This window comes from Mustelus asterias, chromosome 1, assembly GCF_964213995.1.
Source record: "Mustelus asterias chromosome 1, sMusAst1.hap1.1, whole genome shotgun sequence".
Lineage (NCBI taxonomy): Eukaryota > Metazoa > Chordata > Chondrichthyes > Carcharhiniformes > Triakidae > Mustelus > Mustelus asterias.
The window spans coordinates 192335486-192355762 of record NC_135801.1 but is presented as its reverse complement, the minus strand read 5'-3'; the positions used below and the strand labels follow the sequence as shown (position 1 = coordinate 192355762).

Below are 20277 nucleotides of genomic sequence, written 5' to 3'. Positions count from 1 at the left end.
CTTGTTTATTTTTAATCTGGGCTAATGCGATGTCCTGAAGTTTTATGAGTTTTACAACCCTTTTGAATTGTTGGGGGAAGAATGATTGACAGGTCGGGTGGGAAAAGTTCTTTCATTTTTGGTTGCTGGCTAGTTAGAAGCTGCTGGTCTCCAGACTGAAAAGCAGTGTGTTTCTTCTGTGTCTCTCTCTGGTATTAGAAATTCTGCTGGCTGGTTGGAAACAGTCTTTCTTACTTTTCTGGATTGAAAATGTTGCTGTTGGTGGTTTGGTAGCTCGAGGCAAACAGTGGCTCAGTCTCTACCTGGGAGTTCCAGAATGGAGTTTCAATTCTCCATCCAAAGGACTCATTCACAGCAAGTGTTGCAGAGCGGAAAAATCCCATGGGCATTCTTATTTTCTATGCTAAACCTGGGACGGGTGTATTTTTGTAAGAGTGTTTGTTTGGAACAGTACATTGAGCTTGTTAAGGATTTTTTTTTCTTGTTTGTAATTGGTAATTGTCTTATTATTTGTTAACTGTATTCTTAAATAAACTTTGTTTGGTAAAAGCTCCCTAGTGGGTCATTTGAATCAAACCTAGAGTGAAATATCTTATGCTTACCCGAGCCAAATTCAAATTGCAAAACTTATGGTCCAGGTTGATTTTATAAAACACTTTGGAGTTTCTGACCCTGGATTGTACAGAACCCTCACGGTGCTGTTAGGAAGGTGGTGTGAGGATTTAGGTCTGGTGGCAGTGATGGAACAGCGATGGTAGTTCCAAGTCAGGATGGGATGTGGTTTGGAGGTAAAACTGCTGGCCTTGTCCTACTAACTGGTAGAGGCCACGGGTTTGGAAGTATAGGTTCTATGTATCTTTGGATAATCAGATTTGATCAACCATTCGTGGACACTGCAATGTGGAATGTTACCTGGACACTTCCAGGAGGTGGTCACACCCCTTCGGATAGGGTCTTCTATTTTGCTCAGTGGTCAGGGACAGGATAGTGTGGCTACAAATGAGGCAGGTAAGGGGATTGAGGAAGTAGACGTGGAGGAACCTCCCTCCACCTTTGGTTCAAGATGCTTGCAACCTGTATGGACAAGTGTGGGGAATGCAGGTTGGATGAGCAAACAGGCCATGGGACAGGAAGCCATTCGAGTGGATTGGGGGAGGGGGCTGAGCTAACAGGAATGTGGAGAGGATCTCCAAGAAGATCGCGCATATGGATTTCCACTCCATCTGACGAAGGAGCAGCGCTCCGTAAGCTAGTGGCGTTTGCTACCAAATACACCTGTTGGACTTTAACCTGATGTTGTTAGACTCCTTACTGTGTTTACCCCAGTCCAACGCCGGCATTTCCACATCCTAACAGGAATGTAGCAGAGGACAATATAGTGAAGGGAGTAGACATAGTTTGAGAGTGTAGAGGCTGTGCTGCCTGGCTTCAGGACATCTGCTCTGGATAGGAAAGGAACTTGCAGTGGGAGGGGAGGATCCAGTGGTGGTTGTCCAGGTACCAGCGACATAGGTAGGACTAGAAAGGAGGTTCTGCTCAGAGTATATAGGAGCTCAATTAAAAGCAGAACCTCAAAGTACTGTACTTATTCAAAGTAGAACCTCAAAGGTTTTCTGTTCTTATTACTTGAGACATGAGCAATTTGATGTAGGGCAAATAAGATTAGGGAATTGAATGAGTGGAACAAAGATTGGTGTAGGAGAAATGGATTTTGATTCCTAAGGCCTAGACACTCAAGCAGACCATTTATAAATCATTCTCATTACCCCTGGAAAGATAATCAGGGTGGTTTTGATAGAAAAGACAATGCAGATGAGGGTGTGAGAAGTCCTCTTGCACACCCAGCAACCAGTGTGTTCCCATTGTAATAAAATCGGTCTCTCCAGATTTGAGTGCTGGAAGTTGCGAGAAAAGCCCAGTCTAATAGGGCTCCATAAGTATAGTCTCCCAATGGATGCCCCAGTGGGTAGTGTAGCAGAGGAAGCAGAGACCCTTGCTGCAGAAACTTACTCCTTGGAGGGCATGGCACTATGTGCTAATGTGCCAATGTTTTGAGACCCTGAAGGGTGAACTAGTGCCCACAACCATTGAGCGAGAGCTGCTTGAATTTAACAAGGCCAAACCTTGAACAAAGATGTTCAGAAAGTGCCAATAGATTGCAAAACAGGCTCACAGAATATCCTCGAATTAAACAGAGACGAGAGAAGTCCAGGAGCAGGGAAAGAGATAGTGAGGAAAATTCCCCACATCGTTGAAGAACCGGAGAGGAAGCAAATTATTTAAAACAGAAAAAAAAAAGTTAATGAATTGTCTAAATAGGGACAAAGGGAGTCCCCAAACAGCTAAGCAGATAAGGAGTGACATATCCCACCCAGTTGAAGAGCTACAAGGGAGTATAGCAGGAGCTGGACTCTACTTGAAGGCAGAAGCGTTCCAGAGTGCATGCAACAAGTTAGGAGAGCATCCTTTCCCAAGCCAAATGCATCGGCCAAAGTGCTAATGATTGGTTTAGCCAACAATTTTGTGGCAAATTGAAATGGGACCAGGAAAGTGCCCAAATACAATAAGACAGCGGGAAGGTGATGCCTCGTTGAGTCAAAAAGCAGCAGGGAAGTAGACCGGGAGCCGACCATCCACCAAAGGGGTGGGGGCAGGGGGGGCGGTGGCCACAGTATTTATATTGCTAGTCTGGTTCATGTTTCTGGTCAATGGTAATACCAAGATTTTGATAGTGGGAGACTCAGCGATGGTAATACCATTGAGTGTCAAGAGGTAATAGCCAGATCCTCTCTTGTTGTACATGGTCATTGCCTGGCACTCGTGTGGTGCGGATGTAACTTGCCACCTTGTCAGCCCAAGCCTGGATATTGTCCAGATCTTGTTGCATTTGAACATGGACTGCTTCAGTATCTGAGGTGCTGAACATTGTGCAATCATCGGCGAACATCCCCATTTCTGACATTTTAATGGAAGGAAGGTCATTGATGAAGCAGCTGAGGATGGTGGGTCTTTGGACACTACCCTGAGGAACTCCTGTAGTGATATTTGAAAGCTGAGATGATTGACCTCCAACCACCACAAACATCTCCCTTTGTGCCAGGTATGACTCCAATCTCCAGAGGGCTTTCCCAATAATTCCCATTGACTCCAGTTTACTCGGGCTCCTTGCTAGGGTGGCACAGTGGTACAGTGTTTAGCAATGCTGCCTCATAGCGCCAGGGACCCAAGTTTGATTCAGGCCTTGGGTTACTGTGGAGTCTCCCTGTGTCTGCATGAGTTTCCTCTGGGTGCTCTGGTTTCCTCCCAGAGCCCAAAGGTTACGTGGATTGGCCATGCTAAATTGCCCCTTAGTGTCCAAAGATGTGTAGGTTAGGTGGATTAGCTATGCTAAATGTCTGGGGTTATGGGGATAGGGCGGAGGAGAGGGTCTGGGTGAGATGCTGTTTCAGAGAGTTGATGGGCCAAACGGCCTCTTTCTGCGCTGTCGGGATTCTTTGATACTTGATACCATACTCGGTCAAATGTTGCCGATATCAAGTGCAGTCACTCTCACCTTAGATGTTCACGTCTTTTTGTCCATGTTTGAACCAAGGCTGTAATGAGGTCAGGAGCTGAGTGACCCTGGCAAAATCCAAACAGAGTGCCCATGAGCAGGTTATTGCTGAGTTAGTGCAGCTTGATAGCATAGTTGGTGACCCCTTCTATCACTTTGCTGATGATTGAGAGTAGGCTGATGGGGTGATAATTGGCCTGGTTGAATTTGTCCTGTTCCTTATGTAAATGGCACATCTGGGCAATTTTCCAATTGCTGCGAAGGTGCTAGTGTTATAGTTGTGCTGGAACAGCTTGGCTGGAGAGAGACCAAGTTCTGGAGCACAAGTCTTTAATACTATTGCCGGAATATTATTATTGCCTTTGCAGTATCCAGTGCCTTCAGCGTTTCCTGTTTCCACGGGGAGTGAATCAAATTGGCTGAAGGCTGACATATGTGATGCTGGAGGAGGACGAGGCTGAGATGGATCATCCACTCGGCACTTCTGGTTGAAGATTGTTGCAAATGCTTCAGCCTTATCTTTTGCACTGGGATGCTAAGCTCCTCCATCATTGAGGATGGGGATATTTGTGGAGCCTCCTCCTCCAGTGAGTTGTTTAAATGTCCACCACCATTCATGGCTGGATGTGGCAAGACTGCAGAGCTTAGATCTGATCCATTGGTTGTGGAGTTGCTTAGGTCTGTCTATTACCCGCTGTTTGGCACACAAGGCCTTGTAGCCCTTCCTGGTATAGATGTGGGAGAGATCTCTTTCATAAGGCAGTCTTCCAATCATCTGGGCCCAGAAAAACTGGCCCAGGTTTGGGAGAAGATTAGCTGCCTGTCGCAATCCCACCTAGCAACAGTAACTGGAGCACCTCAGGATTGCTCGCATTCAAGCGGGACCGGAATCCCTGAAAGAGGCCAAAATTCCATTAAAACCCCCCAATCACCTTGCACTCAGCCTGACCACAGTGCCTGCGTTTGAACAACTGGGTATGAACAAGAGCAGCTCAACCCTAAGATCAAAAGGCCTTGCCATCACCAAGCAAGAAACCCAGAATTCCCCTGCAGAGAGCCCCGAGCAGAATGCTGTGTCTTGGAGGGGAACTTCATAGAATCATAGCATCCCTATAGTGCAGAAGAGGCCATTTGACCCATCCAGTCTTGACCATTATTAATTCCCTGAACACCAACCATCCTGGAAATGCCCCAGACCCTTTAGAATATACATAATCAGGATTTAAAGAAGCGCTGAGTTCTGAGAGTTTTTGGAGGAGGGTTTTGTCGTTGCTTGTGTCAAATGCTTAGCTTTTACCTAATCTCCAACAGGGCAAAATTCAGAACTCTATCGCCTGAATAGACTCCCCCGCTCCCCTCCCTCCCTCCCCCCGCACCCTCAGCCCCACCTCAGCCTCAGTGAAGATCGATTCTGAATGCCGCAGGTCAGCCTATATACACTATCCACAGTGCAGGAGAGGATAGTGCCTTGCAGATGCCCTGTCCCAGGTTTAAACTTCAGAGCTGCAGCAGGGAGCAGCCATTGCCCCTGCTCACTGTGTTGCATTTGACTTTCCAGTGTGAATGAGAGAATGACTGCATACCTCTCGACCTCCTGCTTTTCTTCCACAAGGCCACACAAAGCAAATGAAACAGAATTCATTCCTTTTTCTTTGAGGGTGGGAGGATTGCTACGGAACAGAACCCAACACTATATATTTTAAAACTTTATCCTTATTACAGTTTTGTTTTTAAACTGGAATTTTCTGCTGAAGACAATTAGTTTAGTTTAGTTTTCAATTTATTTATTAGTGTCACCAGTAGGCTTACATTAACACTGCAGTGAAGTTACTGTGAAAATGACTGACCCTCTGTGAGTCACCGGAACAAAAAAACATTCACTTCTCAGTTTTGGAAATGCCAGATCTCTATACGTCTGGGAAACTTCTGACAACCCTGAACTGCACAGATCAAAGAAAACTACACGAAAACTATCACATTTGATAAGCTAAGCATGTTAGTGGAATCGGTGAGTCTACGGAGACAGTGACTTCCCAAACACCAGGCCCTCAACAAATAGCACCTTTTTCGACCCATAATGGTTGAGGTGTTATCAGTCTTGGAAACCAAGACAATTTCCGAACACTGGATAAACATTCTTTGTTCAGTTGTCGTGAGAAGTAAAGTCACATAACCTATGACTCTGGCTTGCTGAGCAGGTTAATATCAGCCTGTGAACCACATTCCCCAGTCTACTGTTCAATATCCGACTGGCAGGCAACACAGAAGCATGCTCTGACCAGGTTGGACAACTGGCCCCCGTCTAACCTGACTGCGGGAAAGATTTTGTACTAATGCCGACAGAACTGATTCAGTCTCTGCATGCTTACTTCATCCTGTGACATCAACATCACTGGAAAAGTGAAGCTTACACAACCAATCGTCAGCCACCCAACTTCTGCAAAAGACTTCCTCATTGGGCTTTAATTTTGACTCTGGAACGCAAAAATGAATATTAATTTCCTCTGTGGTCCTTCTTTTCTCTATTCCTTCCTTTGCTGTATGAATGCGGAGTGGGAATTTGCAGACACTCCTTTTTGTGGGTTTGAATGTGTGCAATAAACTAACTCTCTGAGTTAATCCTGACTCAAGTTTACTGTGGCTTATCAGCAGAAATCAGATCTCACAAAAATGAGGGGTTTGGAAGTACGCCACTGTTTATTTTAAAAAAAATAAAACACCTGTTTACAGGTGATAAGAGGAAAAGTTAGCACTGTTTGAACTGAACCCCTCCTGTATGTAAGAATGGACAGGCTTTGGGGAGGAGGTAAAACCTTGCTGCAGAATGCCCAGTACCTGCTGTTGTGGCTACACTATTTGTATGGCTGGTCCTGTTCAATTTCTGGTTGATGGTTAACCGTCCCCTTCCAGGATGTTGATGATACGGGATTTAGTGACGGCAATGCCATTGAATATCAAAGGGAGATGTTTAAATGTTTAGATTCTCTCTTGTTGGAGATGGTCGTAGCCTGGCACTTGCAGATGTTACTTGCCACTTATCAGTCCAAGCTTGAATGTTGTCCAGGTCTTGTTGCATATGGAAGTAGACTGCTTCATTATATTAGGAGTTGTGAATGGTACAGAACACTCTAGCAAACATCCCCGCTTCTGAACTTTTGATGATGTGGAGATGCCGGCGTTGGATTGGGATGGGCACAGTAAGAAGTCTCACAACATCAGGTTAAAGTCCAACAGGTTTATTTGGAATCATGAGCTTTCGGAGTACTGCTCCTTAATCAGGTGAACTTTTGATGGAGGGATGGTTATTGCAGCAGCTGAAGGTGGTTGGGCCTTCATCGCAAGGACATTCGGTAGAGGAGTCAGGATATCTTGCTATAGTTATATCGAGCCTTGGTGAGACCTTACCTGGAGTGTTGCGCACAGTTTTGGTCCCCTTATCTAAGGAAGGATATCCATGCCAAAGGAGGAGTGCAATGAAGGTTCTCCAGAATAATCCCTGGGATGGCACGGTTGTTTTATGAGGAGAAGTTGAGGGGACTGTGTGTGTGTTCCCTAGAATTCTGAAGAATGAAGGGTGACCTCTTTGATACTTACAAAATTCTTACAGCGCGTGACATGGCAGATTAAATAAGATGTATTTATTGTCAGGATTCTGCTCTTCAGCCTTCATCTGTTGCTTTGCATAGATTTCATTTTTGTCCTCTGTGACCCCCACTTGGTTCAACATACTCTTGATTTGATTTATTATTATTGTCACATGTATTAGTATACAGTGAAAAGTACTGTTTCTTGCGCGCTATACAGACAAAGCATACCGTTCATAGAGAAGGAAACGAGAGAGTGCAGAATGTAGTGTTACAGTCATAGCTAGGGTGTAGAGAAAGACCAACTTAATGCGAGGTAGGTCCATTCAAAAGTCTGATGGCAGCAGGGAAGAAGCTGTTCTTGAGTCGGTTGGTACAAGTCCTCAGACTTTTGTATCTTTTTCCCGACAGAAGAATGTGGAAGAGAGAATGTCCGGGGTGCATGGGGTCCTTAATAATGCTGGCTGATTTTCCGAGGCAGCGGGAAGTGTAGACAGTCTCAGTGGATGGGAGGCTGGTTTGCGTGATGGATTGGGCTAATTCAGGGGTAACTGCTGCACAAGTGTCATTCCACATAGAACATAGAGACAAATGGACAATAAATCTGTCTTTTCTTGTGGGACTGGTTCAGTGAAGATTTCCCTATTCCGGTTGTTTGTTTGTGCACTCTTTTTGTAGGCTGCATTAACAGATCCTTTTGAAAAGTAAAGCTTAATAATGCATTTAGTGATTAGGGGGATCAATTGGACTGATTAATTATTAATGTCCAGAGGGAATCAGGAAATAGATTTTCCAATAGAATGCCAGTTACATTTATTGATGACAATGCAGTTGATTGACCTTGTGTTATATTGAAGTCCGGTTTGTTTTTCCTTTGCAAAAACTTACGACCCATGTGTGGGTTGGTGAAAGTTTGCTAATGATGGTGTTACTGGTGGTCACAGAGGAGCATGAATGTCAAGGTGAGGTGCAAAGACTTTAATTCCTTTATTATTTGGAATGGCTTTCTAGGATGGGATTTCTGGGTATTTTGGACATCCTTCCCCATTGTTCAAAGTTCTCTATATTAGTTGACCCCTGCCTGGCAGTTTCCTTCAGTCGTGGCTTTTTCTTTAATGAAGGCCTTTAGTTATGTGGAATCTGGCTACACACGTCCAAGCAAATAGAATCTGATTCTTTTGCATTGAATTGTTTTTTCTTTGCAGATGTTATATTCAGTTGATCTTTCTCTACACCCTAGCTATGACTGTAACACTACATTCTGCACCCTCTAGTTTCCTTTTCTATGTACGGTATGCTTTGTCTGTATAGCGCACAAGAAACAATACTTTTCACTGTATCCCAAAACATGTGATGATAATAAACCAAACCAAATGTTCTGCGGGTGATTCTCCTGGCCTGCTGTGCTGCTCTAGTAGCGCAGCGGGCTGGGAGATATCAGCGGCAGCCATTTTGGGGGATTCACGGCCTCTGCGTTTCTCCGAAGGTAAGTTTTTAGGTGGAAATTGGCGTGGAGCTGATTATCATACGGAAATGTCATTCAGATGAATTTTTTCATGAGATTAGCAGGCCCAGGGGTGAGGTGTGGGGGGGGGGGGGTGTGCATGGTTGGGCCTGCCGGGTGGGTCGGGGCTGGTTATCGGGATCAGGTGTTCAAGACTTTGGAGGGCGGGGTCGGGGAGATCAGGGCTGACGGGGTGGGGGAGGCTGTTTGGTATTGTAGAGAGTGACCTGGGGAGGTCTGGGAGTCATGATGTGGAGATGCCGGCGTTGGACTGGGGTAAGCACAGTAAGAAGTCTCACAACACCAGGTTAAAGTCCAACAGGTTTATTTGGTAGCAAATACCAAAGCTTTCGGAGCTTGCTGCTCCTTCGTCAGATGGAGTGGTCTCTGTTCTCCAACAGTGCACAGACACAGAAATCAAGTTACAGAATACTAATTAGAATGCAAATCTCTACAGCCAGCCAGGTCTTAAAAGGTACAGATAATGTGGTTGGAGGGAACATTAAACACAGGTTAAAGAGATGTGTATTGTCTCCAGACAGAACAGCTGGTGAGATTATGCAAGACCAGGGGCGAGCTGTGGGGGTTACTGATAATGTGACATAAATCCAACATCCCGGTTTAGGCCGTCCTCATGTGTGCGGAACCTGGCTATCAGTTTCTGCTCAGCGACTCTGCGTGTCGTGTGTCGTGAAGGCCGCCTTGGAGAACGCTTACCTGAAGATCCAAGGCTGAATGCCCGTGACTGCTGAAGTGCTCCCCCACAGGAAGAGAACAGTCTTGCCTGGTGATTGTCGAGCGGTGTTCATTCATCCGTTGTCGTAGCGCTGCATGGTTTCCCCAATGTACCATGCCTCGGGACATCCTTTCCAGCAGCGTATCAGGTAGACAACGTTGGCCGAGTTGCAAGAGTATGTACCGTGTACCTGGTAGGAGGACGGCCTAAACCGGGATGTTGGATTTATGTCACATTATCAGTAACCCCCACAGCTCGCCCCTGGTCTTGCATAATCTCACCAGCTGTTCTGTCTGGAGACAATACACATCTCTTTAACCTGTGTTTAATGTTCCCTCCAACCACATTCTCTGTACCTTTTAAGACCTGGCTGGCTGTAGAGATTTGCATTCTAATTAGTATTCTGTAACTTGATTTCTGTGTCTGTGCACTGTTGGAGAACAGAGACCACTCCATCTGACGAAGGAGCAGCAAGCTCCAAAAGCTTTGGTATTTGCTACCAAATAAACCTGTTGGACTTTAACCTGGTGTTGTGAGACTTCTTACCGAGGTCTGGGAGGCCATCAATCATGGGGTGGGATGAGTCAGAAGGCCAGTGATGGTAGTTGTGGTGCTGGCCAGCAATCAGGAAGGCCAACGATCGGGAGGCTGGCAATTGGGGGTGCTAGTACGCATGCACCAATCTCCGCTCTGACAGATCGGCGCATGCGCAGTGGCCCGCTCCACGCTATGCTGCCGGCTTCTCGGATCCAGAGTGAATCCCGCTAGGGCACTATGTGATGCACAGAGTGTTGGAGATTCACTCCGATAAGTACACCAAAAAAACCGGTGGGATATACTTCCATTTTCCCGCACATTGGGAACTTATAATTTTTTTGGGAGAATTCCGGCCATTATGTTTGGAATTGAATCATTTTCTGCTACAATAGCTATAGCTATATAAGACCCTCATCAGACCCCACTTGGAGTACTGTGCTCAGTTCTGGTTGCCACATTACAGGAAGGATGTGGAAAAGATTGAAAGGGTGCAGAGGCAATTTACAAGGATGTTGCCTGGATTGAGTGGCATGCCTTATGAGGATAGGCTGAGGGAGCTCGGTCTTTTCTCCTTGGAGAGACGTAGGATGAGAGGAGACCTAAGAGAGGCATAGATCGGGTGGACTCTCAGAGGCTTTTTCCCAGGGTGGAAATGGCTGCTACGAGAGGACACAGGTTTAAGGTGCTGGGGGGTATGTACAGGGGAAATGTTCGGGGGAAGTTTTTCACACAGAGGGTGGTGGGCGAGTGGAATCAGCTGCCGTCAGTGGTGGTGGAGGCAAACTCAATAGGGTCTTTTTAAGAGACTCCTGGATGAGTACATGGGACTTAATAGGATGGAGGGTTATAGGTAGGCCTAAAAGGTAGGGATATGTTCGGCACAACTTGTGGAGCCGAAGGGCCTGTTTTGTGCTGTAGTTTTTCTATGTTTCTTTCTATGTTCTAATTATGATTATAATTACCCTCTTGGTCCTATTTGTCAAAGAAGAAATCTGTGTAAAATGGTTAGCTGATTATAATGATGCAAAAATACAGATGTTTTGTTTAGTCCTTTTCATAACACCAATTGATATTTAGACCCGTCAACTGCAAAAGCACTGAAACTATTGTTTCTGGTTTATAAACTTTGACCAGGTATCAATGCAAGTCTATCTATGTTATTGATTCAAAGGTACTTAACATCACAGGCCTATACGTTGAATTTAGAAAGGAAAGGAAGCCTAACAGAGCCCAAATTAATTGTTCTCATGACTGTGTTGTTCAAATGTGTGGGTGTGACAGCAAGTCCACAAAGCAAAACTATTGCAAATGATTTCTTGTCTTGTTATTCAGTTTCCAGTTGGTTAACTTTTCTGCTTTGGTTGTTATAGGATAAATGCTATAACTACATTCGCATTGTAAAAGCCTGGAATGAAACGCATCTCTTCGCCTGCGGGACATATGCTTTTGATCCTCACTGTGCATATATTGTAAGTGCATTTTTATTACTCAATGATGTGATGAGGGCAAATGTTGCCCAAATTAATAAATATCTCTTCTTTCCGCCAGCATTAAAGCACTTAGGGGACACTTTCTTCTTTAATAGTATAATATTGTTTGAGAATAGCGTAACAGGCAGTCCAAAATGCCAGTACAAGGGTGGATGTAGGGCAGCACGGTGGCTCAGTGGTTAGCACCGCTGCCTCACAACCTCAGGGACCCAGGTTTGATTTCCGGCTTGGTTCACTGTGTCTGAGTGGAGTTTGCACTTTCTCCCTGGGTCTGAGTGGGTTTCCTCCGGGTGCTCTGGTTTCCTCCCACAGTCCAAAGATGTGCGGGTTGGGTGCATTGGCCATGCTAAATTGCCCCTTAGTGTCCCGGGATGCATAGGTCAGAGGGATTAGCAGGGTAAATATGTGGGGTTATGGGGATAGGGCCTAGGTGGGATTGTTGTTGGTGCAGACGCAATGGGCCGAATGGCTTCAGCACTTTAGGGATTCTATGGTTTCTATGGGCAGAATGGGGAAGATTGTTAGTAACCTACTTCCTGTTTATACTGGTCAGGAGGACACCCAGTTTAGGATTCATGGGACTGAAATCCAAAGGTAAGAGTTGACATTAACCAAGGATCTCTTTCCTTCCGAGCGATGTTGGTAGTTATGTTTTCAACAGATCTGAACCCATATTTCAATGGATAGAGGACAAGAGTTTGGACACAGGAAGCATATGATCTAGAAGATGTTGCTTCGAAAGACTGTCTAGGGGGGGTTTTGTAAATGAGATTGAGGATTTTGTGTTTGGAACAGAGAGCATATAGCTGTTGGTGAAGAAAAGGTGGTGGGTGAGCCAATGAAAGGATGAAGTCTTTAATAGCTTGTTATCATACCCACTTGTGGTTGATGTTCATTGCTGTGTTATTTGTGTGCGTTATATTTGTGTGTGTATTTCAAAGCAAGGTGCCCATTTTCCCCCCATACCTCCTTAGTCACAGTCTCCTTAAATGGACCAACATTCTGATAATTAATTGCTTGCCCAACACTCAACCTACCTCTGTTAAAGCCAAAAGCTGGTAGGTTGCGGTCTGGTTTTAATTTTTAGGTTTTCCCCTCCCTGTCTCCTTCCTCACATGCCCTAGGGAGTTAAGACATACTCCGTGTGAAAGAGATCAAGAAGGCTGATCGTGGGTGGCTTCATTGCAGGTTACTTATAATATAAAGTTCACGCTGCAATGAAGTTACTGTGAAAATCCCCTAGTTGCCACACTCCAAGCGCCTGTTCGGGTACACTGAGGAAGAATTTAGCATGGCCAACGCACCTAATCAGCACGTCTTTCGGACTGTGGGAGGAAACCGGAGCACCCGGAGGAAACCCACGCAGACATGAGGAGAACGTGCAACTCCACACAGTGACTCGAGCCAGGAATTGAACCTGGGTCCCTGGCACTGTGAGGCAGCAGTGCTAACCACTGTACCACCATATGAATCTAGTGGACGGGGGAACACTCTTCCTGGACCATAAACGGTGCAACAAGCGCCCATTGAAACATATAAAGTTCTTAACAAGCTCTTGACTTAACAAGTTCTTGACAGGCTAGGGGTTCCTAGGTTTTTCAAAAATGTTGGGAAGATGTTTTTCCTGACTGGGAGTCTGGAGATCACAGTCTCAGAATAAGAGGTCGGCGGATGGTAGTGGTACAGGCACGGTGGCACAGTGGTTAGCACTGCTGCCTCACAGTGCCAGGGACACAGATTCGATTCCTGGCTTGGGTCACTGTCTGTGTGGAGTTTGCACGTTCTCCCCTTTTCTGCGTGAGTTTCCTCCGGGTGCTCTGGTTTCCTCCCACAATCCAAAAATGTACAGGTTAGATTGATTAGCCATGCTAAATTGCCTCTTAGTGTTTCAAGATGTGTAAGGTTAGGGGGATTAACAGGATAAATACGTGGGGTTACGGGATAGAATATGGTTAGGATGCTCTGTCAGAGAGTTGGAGCAGTGTCGATGGGCTGAATGGTCTCCTCCTGCACTGTAGGGATTCAGTGAGGCTGAATAGACCATGTAGCCGAATCCTGACCACCCCACAATCTGCCTCTGTTAAAACCAAAAATGGGTAGGTTAGGGTCTGGTTTTTCTTTGTTATGTTTCTCCCTATCAATCCCGCCCCCCCACTCCACCCCCACACTGTGGCTTGTTGAAATTATCCCCATGTGCTTTTGTGCTCTTTGGGTTAGAAATCCGTTATAGTATACAAGCTTCAGAGATGTTTAACACTGTATTTCAGAATGTCTCCAATTCCGTCAACACACCAGAGGATAGAGTGCAAGGAATGGAGAATGGGCGAGGGAAATGTCCATTTGAACCAATGCAATCATTTGCTGCAACTCTGGCAGGTAAGTGATTTGAGAAGGGAAGATGTTTTTCTGGCTCTTAGTTGACTGGCACTGTGATTTTGTCCTGTAGGTGCAGAGAAGCGAGAATAACCTATTCCTGGTAGTCATATGATATAATAATGATGGAGTTATTGACTAATAGCAATCAATCTCTATCCATTAGTTTAAAACAGAAGTCATCATAGAATCATAGATTCCTTACAGTGCAGAAAGGCCATTTGGTCCATCGAGTCTGCACCAACCACAATCCCACCCAGGCCCTATCCCCTTAATCCCACGTATTAACATGATAATGCCCCTGACACTAAGGAGCAATTTAGTATGGCCAATCAATCTAACCTGCACATCTTTGGAGTCTGGGAGGAAACCTGAACAGCTGGAGGAACCCACACAGACACGGGGAGGACATGCAAACTCCACACAGACAGCGACCCAAGGCTGGAATTGAACCTGGCTCCCTGACGGTGTGAGGCAGCAGCGTTAACCACTGAGCCACTGTTATTTATTTATTAGTGTCACAAATAGGCTTACATTGACACTGCAGTGAAGTTACTGTGAAAATCCCCTAGTCGCCACACTCTGGCACCTGTTCAGGTACACTGAGGGAGAATTTAGCATGGCCAATGCACCAAACCAGCACATCTTTTGGAGGAAACCGGAGCATCCAGAGGTATCCCACGCAGACACGGGGAGAACATGCAGAGTGTGACCCAAGCCGGGGATCGAACCTGGGTCCCTGGCTCTGTGAGGCAGCAGTGCCAACTACTGTGCCACTGTGCCGTCGGTAGTAGAAATGTGCTGAGTCACCTGATCCCTCAATCATGTTAACCTGTCTCAAATTGCTCAGCAGAAGGGTCCCCTCCGCCCTCCTGGTATTAAAGCCATGAGACAAGGCAGGTTAACCAGGACCACTGCACCTGATTGCTAATCACTCTGGTCCTGCTTTCTTGCTGGAAGTGTGCAATTACGCATTGGGTGAAGACAAACATTGTAATCTTCCATGACGCCCCTTTCAGTTAAATAACCTGTTGACACTCAAGGCCATCTATTTCTGTTGATACAGACACCTGGGGAGTCATATAGCTCAGTTGGGTAGATGCTTGGTTTATGATGTGGAGCAATACCAACAGCACGGGTTCAATTCCCGTACCGGTTGAGGTTATTCATGGAGGCCCCACCTTCTCATACTTTCCCCTTACCTGAGATGTGGTGATCCTCAGGTTAAATCACCATCAATCAGCTCTCCCACTCAAAGGGAAAGCAACCTATGGTCATCTGGGACTGTGCCGACTTATCGTTATGAATGCGCCAAGATTCACTCGTAAATTAGCTCTGCCAGGGGTTTGTTCTGATGTGGAGATGGGGTTTGTTCTCACAGGTGTAAGTGAAATGTTTGCTTTTATTGAACTTATTCTTTCTTTGAACTCTTCCTCGATGTCTATATGTTTATTTGGACAAGATTAAGAGGTGTGAAGTGAGATAATTGATACTGTGATGGCCCTGTCTGATTGACACTTTCATTGGGTTGTAAGTCGTTTTTTAAAGGGAGACTTTTGAGTGGGTAGTTTTTTAAGTGCACTTCATGACTTGCCACTGTTGTATGGCTGATTGGTTTTATCATGCATACTGAATGAATGGCCATGGAAAGCTCGTTGGAATATGGATAAAACCTTTTAAACAATCCTTCCAAATGTTTCTGAATGCCGACAATGATTCACAACTCCTGTGTGGCAGTGAACCATGTGTCTTCAATAAGCTGGATAACTCCATGAAAATTGCAAGGAGGTGGGAGTATGAGATGCCTACCCTTCAGTGGCACCAGCGAGGGCGGGTGTGCAGTGTGTGGGTTTGCTATCTGTTGGTGAAAATTACTGGAAGCAGGAATCCCAGAAATCCTGTTTTAAAGGCCTCTAGAATTGGCCCGACTCTGTGGAAATCTGGCTCTCCCTGTCAAAGCTTGTATGTGAAGACTAACTGAACATGGAGGATACAGATAAGCAACTGTTTCCTTGAGGCACAGCAGAGATGAGCATCTTTTGGAAACATGGGGGAGTAAAAACAACAGAAGGGAAAGTATAAAGCAGAAGTGTGAAGTGATTCATTTTAACAGGAAGAACATGGAGAGACAATATAAGATAAAGGGTACAATTCTAAAAGATGTGCGGAGCAGAGAGATCCCAGTATATGTGTGCATAATTCATTACAGGTGTTTGGCCAGGTAGAGAGAGCAGTTCATAAAGCATACAGTATCCTAGGCTTCATTAATAGGAGCATTGGGTACAAGGACAAGAAGGTTATGTTGAACCTGTATAGGACATAAGTTAGAAGTGGAGTATTGTGTACAGTTCTGGGTTCCATACTACCAGAAGGATGTGAACGCATTGGAGAGGGTGCAGAAGAGGTTTACAAGAATGGTTCCAGGGATGAGAAACTTCCGTTATGAGGATAGATTGGAGAATTTTGAATTGTTCTCCTTGGAGAGGAGAAGACTAAGATCAAGATGTTTACAATATGAGACTCTGGACAAAGTAGATGGGGAGAGACTGAAACAAAAACAGAAAAATGCTGGAAACTCTCGGCAGGTCTGACAGCATCTGTGGAGAGAGAATAGAGCCAACATTTCAAATGTAGATGACCATTCATCAGAGCTGTGATGTTGTCGGGAGAAACTGTTCCTGCTTGTAAAAGAATCAAGAACGTGGGCCCAGATTTAAAGAAGCAAATGCGATGTGAGAAGAAACTTTTTCACACAGCGAATGTTTCAGGTCCGGAATGCACTGCTTGGAAGTGTGTTTGAGGCAGGTTCATTCGATGCGTTCAAGAGGATGTTAGATGATTAGGGCAGTGCGGTGGCACATTGGGTTAGCACTGCTGCCTCACAGTGCCAGGGACCCGGGTTCAATTCCGGCCTCACGTCACTCTCTGTCACCTTCTCCCCATGCCTGAGTGGGTTTCCTCCGGGTGCTCCGGTTTCCTCCCACAGTCCAAAGATGTGCGGGTTAGGTGGATTGGCCTTGATAAATTGATCCTAGTGTCAGGGGCTTAGCAGGTAATATATTTGGGGTTACGGGAATAGGGCCTGGGTGGGATTGGTGTTGGTACAGAATGGTGTGGGCCGGATTGCCTCATTCTGCACTGTAGTGATTCTATGATGATAAATAGAAACAATGTGCAGGGGAATGCCGCTGAATCATAATGCTTATTCGGAGAGCCGGTGCAGACCCAGTGGGCTGAATGGCCTCCTTCTGCACTCTAATGATTTTGTGATAAGGATTGGTTCCATATTCCCAGTGGGTCCTCATGCTCACCGTCTCCAGCTGTTCATTTCCAGGAGTGAAAGTTCAGGTCGTGGGCCATTGCAATGCTGCCTGTAATTGCCCTTTCAGCTGAGATCCTAGGATGGCTTTTAGACACTGAATCAGACAGATTTAAAATACTTGGCTGAACTTTGCCACGCTGCTCAGGTTCAGGTTCATCCATTCAAAATAACTTCTTTCAGTTCCTTCAATTCAAATGATGGAAGGTTGAGTTTTATTCATGAACTAAAAAGCAAAATACTGCAGGAGCTAAAAATGTGAACTTAAACAGAAAATGCTAGGGTAAGTCACGCTGTATCTCTGCAGAAAAGTTCACCTCAGGCGTTGTTTAAATTATTAAATTTAATGGTCATATTCCGACTCTCTACTCCACAGGCTGTAAGAACAAAAATTGTATATGTATAGCACCTTTGTATAATAAACCACCCCAGGATGTTTCACAGGAATGTTACAAAGCAAAATTTGATGCTGAGTGTTACACTCCAGTTGGTGTTATAACTGAACGGGAAGATCCCAGAATGGAACCCTGGCTCAAAAGACCAGAACCTTTTTTGTAAGAGTCACAGGACCACTAGTTAGTTTTAACAACAAGGGAAAAAAAATTAAACACGAAAAAATTGGATTATGATACAATTCATTGCAGTGTTAATGTAAGCCTACCTGTGACACTAATAAATAGAACATAGAACATAGAACATTACAGCACAGAACAGGCCCTTCGGCCCACGATGTTGTGCCGACCTTCATCTGAAACCAGTTTAATACATTTTAAACTTTTGCTTCTTTACTCCCCCTCAGCTTAACAATTACACACAAATTTTAGGATTAACACGGATTTTAAAATACATCTTAAACTATAATGGTCTCAATAACACATAAGATATCTTCTAAGCACACAGGACGGAAGGATATGTCAGGAGATTCTGGATAGGTGCAGAAAACATAGGGTTGTTGTCATGGGGGACTTTAATTTCCCTGGCACAGACTGGAAAGTGCTTAGAGCTGGGGGTCCGGACGGGGAGGAATTTGTAAAATGCGTACTGGAAGGTTCTTTGGAACAGTACGTAGATAGCCCGACTAGAGAGGGGGCTATACTGGACCTAGTTCTGGGAAATGAGCCCGGTCAGGTCGTCAAAGTTTCGGTAGGGGAACATGTGGCAAATAGTGACCACAACTCTGTTAACTTTAGGATACTAATGGACAAGGATGAGTGCTATCCTACGGGCAGGGTGCTAAATTGGGGGAAGGCTGACTATAGCCGGATTAGGCAGGAATTGGTGGATATTGATTGGGAGAGGATGTTCGAGGGTAAGTCCGCGTCTGGCATGTGGGAGTCTTTTAAGGAACTATTGATAAGGCTGCAGGATAGGCATGTGCCTGTAAAAAGGAAAGATAGGAAAGGTAGGATTCGAGAGCCGTGGATAACCAGGGAAATTGAGGATCTGATTAAAATGAAAAGGGAGGCGTACGTTAAGTCCAGGCAACTGAAAACAGATGGAGCTCTGGAGGAATACAGAGAGAGTAGGAAGGATCTCAAACGGGGAGTTAGAAGGGCAAAAAGAGGTCACGAGATGTTCTTGGCAGGCAGGATTAAGGAGAATCCTAAGGCATTCTATTCATACGTTAGGAACAAAAGAGTTGTCAGGGAGAAAATCGGACCTCTCAGGGACAAAGGAGGGGAATTATGCTTAGAACCCAAGGGAATAGGGGAGATCCTAAATGAATACTTTGCATCGGTATTCACGAAGGAGAGGGGCGTGTTAACCGGGAGTGTTTCGGAGGGAGGTGTTGACCCGTTAGAGAAAATCTCCATGACAAGAGAGGAAGTGTTAGGTTTTTTAGGGAACATTAAAACTGACAAAGCCCCAGGGCCTGATGGCATCTATCCTCGACTGCTCAGGGAGACGAGAGGTGAAATTGCTGGGCCTCTGACGGAAATCTTTGTCGCTTCTTTGGACTCGGGTGAGGTCCCTGAGGATTGGAGGATAGCGAATGTGGTCCCGTTGTTTAAGAAGGGTAGCAGGGATAACCCAGGAAATTATAGGCCGGTGAGCTTGACGTCCGTGGTAGGGAAGTTGTTGGAGAGGATTCTTAGAGATAGGATGTATGTGCATTTAGAACGAAACAATCTCATTAGTGACAGACAGCATGGTTTTGTAAGAGGGAGGTCGTGCCTTACAAATTTGGTGGAGTTTTTTGAGGAAGTGACAAAAACGGTTGATGAAGGAAGGGCCGTGGATGTCGTCTATATGGATTTCAGTAAGGCATTTGACAAAGTCCCACATGGCAGGTTGGTTAAGAAGGTTATGGCTCATGGGATACAAGGAGAAGTGGCTAGATGGGTGGAGAACTGGCTTGGCCATAGGAGACAGAGGGTAGTGGTCGAAGGGTCTTTTTCCGGCTGGAGGTCTGTGACCAGTGGTGTTCCGCAGGGCTCTGTACTGGGACCTCTGCTATTTGTGATATATATAAATGATTTGGAAGAAGGTGTAACTGGTAATCAGCAAGTTTGCAGATGACACGAAGATGGCTGGAATTGCGGATAGCGAAGAGCATTGTCGGGCAATACAGCAGGATATAGGTAGGCTGGAAAATTGGGCGGAGAGGTGGCAGATGGAGTTTAATCCGGATAAATGCGAAGTGATGCATTTTGGAAGAAATAATGTAGGGAGGAGTTATACAATAAATGGCAGAGTCATCAGGAGTATAGAAACACAGAGGGACCTAGGTGTGCAAGTCCACAAATCCTTGAAGGTGGCAACACAGGTGGAGAAGGTGGTGAAGAAGGCATATGGTATGCTTGCCTTTATAGGACGGGGTATAGAGTATAAAAGCTGGAGTCTGATGATGCAGCTGTATAGAACGCTGGTTAGGCCACATTTGGAGTACTGCGTCCAGTTCTGGTCGCCGCACTACCAGAAGGACGTGGAGGCATTGGAGAGAGTGCAGAGAAGGTTTACCAGGATGTTGCCTGGTATGGAGGGTCTTAGCTCTGAGGAGAGATTGGGTAGACTGGGGTTGTTCTCCTTGGAAAGACGGAGAATGAGGGGAGATCTAATAGAGGTATACAAGATTATGAAGGGTATAGATAGGGTGAACAGTGGGAAGCTTTTTCCCAGGTCGGAGGTGACGATCACGGGCTCAAGCTGAGAGGGGCGAAGTATAACTCAGACATCAGAG

The 20277-nt window shown here is 45.5% G+C and overlaps 1 protein-coding gene across 1 annotated transcript in view; it reads left to right on the top strand.

Moving 5' to 3' along the window:
* The window catches only part of sema4f (sema domain, immunoglobulin domain (Ig), transmembrane domain (TM) and short cytoplasmic domain, (semaphorin) 4F), a 208237-nt gene that overhangs the window by 104026 nt on the left and 83934 nt on the right, over positions 1-20277 (top strand). Inside the window, exons 4-5 of the mRNA XM_078224518.1 lie at positions 11285-11383; positions 13672-13780. Coding sequence (XP_078080644.1) covers positions 11285-11383; positions 13672-13780 — 208 coding nt within the window. The remainder of the gene's footprint in view (positions 1-11284; positions 11384-13671; positions 13781-20277) is intronic.